At 64.2% G+C, this 5,469-nt stretch overlaps 1 protein-coding gene and 1 long non-coding RNA gene across 3 annotated transcripts in view; one reads left to right on the top strand and one right to left on the bottom strand.

Moving 5' to 3' along the window:
* Positions 1-3,361, bottom strand: part of LRRC8E (leucine rich repeat containing 8 VRAC subunit E) — a 6,729-nt gene extending 3,368 nt beyond the window's left edge. The window contains exons 1-2 of one of the 2 annotated variants that reach the window (XM_006036472.3): positions 2,758-3,361; positions 138-319 (exon numbers count right to left, since the gene is read on the bottom strand). In XM_006036472.3, coding sequence (XP_006036534.1) covers positions 138-275 — 138 coding nt within the window. In that variant the 5' untranslated portion in view covers positions 276-319; positions 2,758-3,361. Of the gene's footprint in view, positions 1-137; positions 320-2,203; positions 2,304-2,757 lie in introns of those variants that run through there. The other variant, XM_025192756.1, reaches the window with a different exon arrangement.
* A 1,624-nt stretch (positions 3,362-4,985) lies between these two features.
* Positions 4,986-5,469, top strand: part of LOC112548157 — a 5,229-nt gene continuing 4,745 nt past the window's right edge. Inside the window, exon 1 of the long non-coding RNA XR_003091968.1 lies at positions 4,986-5,095. This is a non-coding gene — a long non-coding RNA (uncharacterized LOC112548157). The remainder of the gene's footprint in view (positions 5,096-5,469) is intronic.

The following is a 5,469-nucleotide window of genomic DNA, read 5'->3' as shown; positions in this document are numbered from 1 at the left end:
CCCTAGCCCATCCTTCATCTGTAGCCCCACCACCGAGTATCCCAGCCCCTTTCCTACCTGGAACCCCACCCCCAGGGACCCAAGCCCCTCCCCACAACCCCAGCCCCCACATCTGGAGTCCCATGTCTCCTGCCTACCTGGAGGGTGCAGCCAAAGACCCCAATCATGAGCATGGCCAGGGCCAGGTACTCGGCAAGGACATCCCACCAGGGCTTGAGCACACGGAAGGTGCTGGTCGGCTCCGCAAACTGCCGCAGCTCCGCCACTGGGATCATCCCGCCCCGGGGGACGGGGTGGGATGGGCGAGATGCAGCCACCTCTGGGGGAGGGGGAACAAACAGCAGGTGAACAATGACACAGTTCAATTATTGCCTTGCCTCCCCCCTTCTCTCCCCCCAAATCACTGAATGCAGTCACTGCCGGGGTGGGGGGGATGCAGCAGCCCATGGACAGTAACACTGCCTAGTGATTAGCTTCCTCAGGGCTAAAAGCAGTCACCTCTGGGGTGGATCCCAGCAGCTCCTGGACACTCACAGAGCCCAATGACTACCTCCTGTAGCACTAAATGCAGCCACCTCTGACATGGGAGATAAACAGCAACGCTGAGCAGCAGATAAACAGCAACGCTGCTCAGCATTGGCTCCCCCAGTGCTGAGATGCAGTCACTTCTGGGGTGGGTCACGGCAGCCCATGAACAGTCACAGGGCCCGATGACTCCTGCCTACAGAGCTGGGATGCGGCCATCTCTGGGGCAGGATGCAATGGACCATCGAATTGCCCAGCGATGGTTCATCCATTGTGGAAACGCAGCTACCTCTGGGAGGGATGCAGCTGCCCATGAACACTAATACTGCCTGGTGATTAGTTCCCCAGGGCTAAATGCAGCTGCCTCTTGGGTAGATCCCAGCATCCCTAGCAGTGTTAGCATTGCCTAGTGATTAGCTTCCCCAGGGCTAAATGCAGCTGCCTCTAGGGTGGATCCAGCAGTGCACAAAAATCAATGCAACCAGTAGAAGCTCTTCTGGCATGGAAATGCAGCCACATCTGGGATGGAACCCGGCAGCCCAGCACTGCCCTCCCCAACCCTTCTCCCACACTGAGATGCAGCTGGCTCTGGGTGGGGCACCCTAGCATGACAGCCAGAGGCTGGAGGCAGCTGGGAGCTAGGGCTGGGCCCTGGAAGAGCCTGGGTGGGACTGGTGACTCAAGGCAGAAACTGGGCCGTTTGCCTGGGTTCCTGCCCTGAGTGGGATGTCCAAGCACAACACATGGGGTGGGGGGCAGGGTCCCCCCCAGGCCTGTTTCCCCCCCCCCATAGGCTCTGGGCAGTGGCATGGCTCTTCCCCAGAAGTGGCTGCATCAAGCCAGTTGAGAGGAGTATAGCCAGCCCAGGCCCAGGGTCCAGGGGATTCCTGGCACCATAGCAAAAGCCCATCCTATCTCCCAGGCAAGAAAGGTGGGGGGAGGAGGGGTGGTAGGGCCCTTTGTCTGGATTAGGTTGGGTAGTGGGCCGAGAGCCCAGATACCTGGGTTCTTTTTTGTGGTCTCGGAGGGGGGGCGGGACTGTTGGGTTAGAGCAGGTGGGCCAGAGCTCAGACACCTGGGTTCCCCAGTCCATGGGACCTCCAGGGAGCTACTGCCTCATCCCTGCCTCAGTTTCCCAGCTGTGGGAGCAGGGACCCAGTCCTCCCCTGCTCCGGGCCCTGAAGCTGGATCCGGATCCCTCACACCTGATCAGGAGTCCGGGCCTTACAGGAGAGCAAACGCCCAGCAGGGGGCACTATCCCCCAGCTCTCTCCCTATCCCTGCTTTAACCAGTCAACCCCACTCCCTTCCTAGAGCTGGGGAAAAGGACCCAGGCCCCCCCCCCCCCCTCTGAAAAAAAGCCAGGGTGTTTGGGGTTTCCCCCCCCCAGCTGGAGGGAACCCAGGAGTCCTAGCTCCCTCACCCCTGGGGGCCAATCCTGCCGACACCCCCCCCCCCAGCCACTCCCTCACCTGCCCTGGCGAGGCAGAACCGGTTCCGGCGCCCCCTGCTGGGGCAAATTCAGAGGGCCCCCCACAGGCCCTGGCGTCCTTCTCTTCCTCCCCCTCTGCTGGGGGGGTGGGAATCCGAATCACCCCCTCCTCCCCACCGGGGTAAATCCGGATCATTCCCCTCTCACGGGGGTAAATCCGGATCAGAAGGTGCCCCCCGCACTCACTGGCTCCGCTGCCGCCGCCCGGAGGCGCGGTGAGAGGCGCTCGCACCCCCGGTGCTGCGGATGGACCCGCTCCGGCTCCTGCCCCAGCCCGGCCCGGCCCCCCCACCCCGGGCCTGCGGGGGCGGAACGGGACGAGTCGGGGCAGAGCCGCGGGGGGGCGGGGTTGGGAGGCTCCTGCCTGGACGCCTGAGTTCTCTGCCGGGGGAGCTGGGGCCGGACACCTGGGCTCTTTCTCCTGCTGGGCAGGGGGACTGGGAGGCCGGACGCCTGGGATCTCCCCTCGCGCCGGGCTGAGCGAGGCTGCTGGCCGGACACCTGGTTTCTCTCCTAGGTCGGGGATCTGATGCGTTAGAGCAGGGAACCGGGACCCCGGACACGTGGTTTCTCTGAGGGGCATAAGGGTCTAGTGCGGGGGCTGGGAGCCGGGACTCCTGGGTCTCTCCCACCTCTGGGAGACCCTTCCCCCAGTACTGGCATCCGTGCCCCGAGCTGAAATGCGGCTGCCTCAGGTGAAGGGGATTTCCAGCCCAGGGATCTCTTCGGGCCTCACTCACCTCCCCGGGGTGCGGGTGCTGCCGGGGTGGAGCAGCCCCGGGGCCTCCTCCAGCTCCTAGTTCCACCCCACAGTGGGTGCCTCAAAGTCCGGTTTTGTCCGGGAAACTCGAGCCAGGCCGGGCAGGGGAGGGGATGAGCCCTAGGCCTAGGGGCTCCAGGTACCAGGAGGAGAGGCTGGCAGCCTGGGCGCCCAGGTCCTTCTCTGCTCTGGGGGGGAGTGGGGCCTGCGGGGGCTGGGGACCCGGATGCCTGGGTTCACTCCTGCTCTGGGTGTCTCAGGCTGGAGCTTCAGCCCTCCCCAGATCTCCCTGGCAGGAGCCGACCAGTCGGTGCCTGGTCCCAGATAAGCTGCAGTCAAAGGGAACGCAGGAGTCCGGGTCCCCTGTCCTGCCCCCAGCTCTACCCACTTGTCCCCCCCCTGAGGACTACGGTGCCCCCAACAGGGAGAGAACCGAGGCGCCGGCCCCCCTGTCTGGCTGCCCACGCAGGGGTGACCTCAACCAACCGCACCAGCCCAAGCCCCTAATTAGCTGGAAATAGCCACCCGGCCTTAAAGGGCCGGTGCTCGCCTGCCTCTTGGGTCTGGCAGCTCCCCCGGGGGGCGCCGGCAGGGGGCGCTGTCGCTGCAAGCTGAGATGCCCCAGGGGGTGCTGGGCTCCACTCCAGGGGTGGCTGCATCTCCGCGAGGGGCCTTGAGCTGGGGAGGAACCCAGGTGTCCCAAAGCGGGTGAGGGCTGTAGGCCCAGACCTGTCATCCCCTCACCACCAGGAGGCTGCACTCTTCCCCAAGCAGTGCCCCAGGAAGATCGGGCTCCGCTCGGGTTTCAAACCGGTTCGGCAGCCCCAGCCCCGAGGCAGCCACGTGGCCAAGGGAACGGAGGGAAAGGGGGATTGAGCGGGGGGCGGCGCAGCGCCCCCTGGTGCTGTCTAGCCCAGCCCGGCCTGCCCGACAAATCGAACGGTCTCCCATCCAGACGCCGAACCGGCCCGACCCTGCTTAGCTTCAGCGCTGTTGTCATTGGCCAGGCCCACGCCGGGCGCAGCAGCGCCCCCTTGTGGCGGCACTGACGAGCTACGGCTCCCCCGTGCTGTCCCCCAAGGGCGGGTGTGTGGGGTTTCAGACTCCCCAGTAGATGCCCTACCTGGGGTATTAACCCTCCCCTTCCCAGGGCAGCCTGGGGGAGCAGTTCCCAGTTCAGATCAAAAGGGACCAGGTTGACCTCCCGAGTTCCTCAAGGGGCCCCTGCCTTCCCCTGTCCCTTGCCCCCTGCCCCTCCCCCTTCACCTGGGGAGCCAGGCCTGATACCTCAGGGCCCTGGGTCTGCCCCTGCTGGGGGCAACTGGATCCTGCTGCACTGCCCAGGCCCAGGAAGGGGATTGAGAGTTAGGTGGGGGGTTGAGATGCCCTCCCCTGGTGGTGGAGGAACTCAGGAGTCCAGGGCAGGGCCTGACTGACCAGGGCCCACCCAGTGCCAGACTGAGGGAGCCGGGATCACCAGGGAGACCCCTGACCAGTCCAGGCACCAGCCAGACTCTTCACACTGGGCTAACTGGGGACAATGGACTGGGCAATGTTGGGCAATGCCAATGGGCTGGCACTGGATTCATTGGGTGGCACCAAGGGGAAGTGGATGGATGTGGTGATTTGTTACTGGGGGCACTGGGACTGCTAGGGGTTCCTGGCTGTGCTGGCTGCAGCTGGGGACACTGGTTCTACTGGACAGTATTGAGGGACTCAGGTTTTATGGGCTGGTATTGAAGGGAAGGATTCTGGCTTGACTGGGGGACACTGATTTTATTGGGCCTTACTGGCTGTACTGGGTAGTACTGAGAGATACTGGTTTTCCTGGGAGATATTGGTTTTACTGGGGGTTACTGGCTGTACTGGCAGTATTGGGGGATTCCAGCTTTACTGGGAGATGCGGGTTTTACTGGGGGACACTGGGATCCTAGAAGTCGCTGGCTTCACAGGAGGTCAGTGGTTTTACTGGGCGGGAATGAGAGATAATGGTGTCACTGTGGGTCCCTGGTACAGAGGGGTCATGCCGAGATATGATGGTGTGACGGACCCACCAGCTTGCGACCACCTGATTGGTGCAAAAGGGGGGGTTCTGGCAGCGAAGGGGTTACAGCCCCCAGCCCTGCTCAGTTAAGGGGGAGGGGGTACAACCCTGGGAGAGGGGCGTGACCGGGGCTGTCTGCGGTGTCGTCGCGCCGAGCTGGCTGGCCATTGGCTGTTGGGGGGCGGTCCCTGCATCCCTCCATCCCACCACCCCCAGCAGACAAAGCCCCGCGCGAGGGCAGGTGGAGCCGGCTTGTGCTCGGCGCTGTGCGGAGGTCAGTGCGGCCGGGGGCGGGGGTCGTCCATTGCAGCCTGGTCAGTTTCCGGCTCCGACGGAGGAAGGAACTGATTTATACTGGGAGCCTCTGGTCTCTGCAGGACAGGGCTGGGAGCCGGGGAGACAGATCTATCCCCGTGGCCGCGGCTTTCCTTGAGGGAGCCAAGCGGGATCGGGTCCTGGAGGCACCTGCGGGGCGAGGCGGTGGGGAAGGCGGGGAGGACTGGGTTGGACTGGACGACATGGGAGGGGCGAGCCCTGCCTCAGGGCCAAGAGAAAGGGTTTAACCCTGCGGGGGGGAGGAGTGGGGCATTGTGGGACGGACAGGGGTGGGGGATGGTGGGCTCAGAGAATGGGGCATTGTGGGATTGG

Source organism: Alligator sinensis, unplaced genomic scaffold (genome assembly GCF_000455745.1).
Source record: "Alligator sinensis unplaced genomic scaffold, ASM45574v1 scaffold1892_1, whole genome shotgun sequence".
NCBI classification, from domain to species: Eukaryota; Metazoa; Chordata; order Crocodylia; family Alligatoridae; genus Alligator; species Alligator sinensis.
The sequence above is the reverse complement of the archived record's forward strand: the minus strand, read 5'-3'. Positions and strand labels throughout refer to the sequence as shown.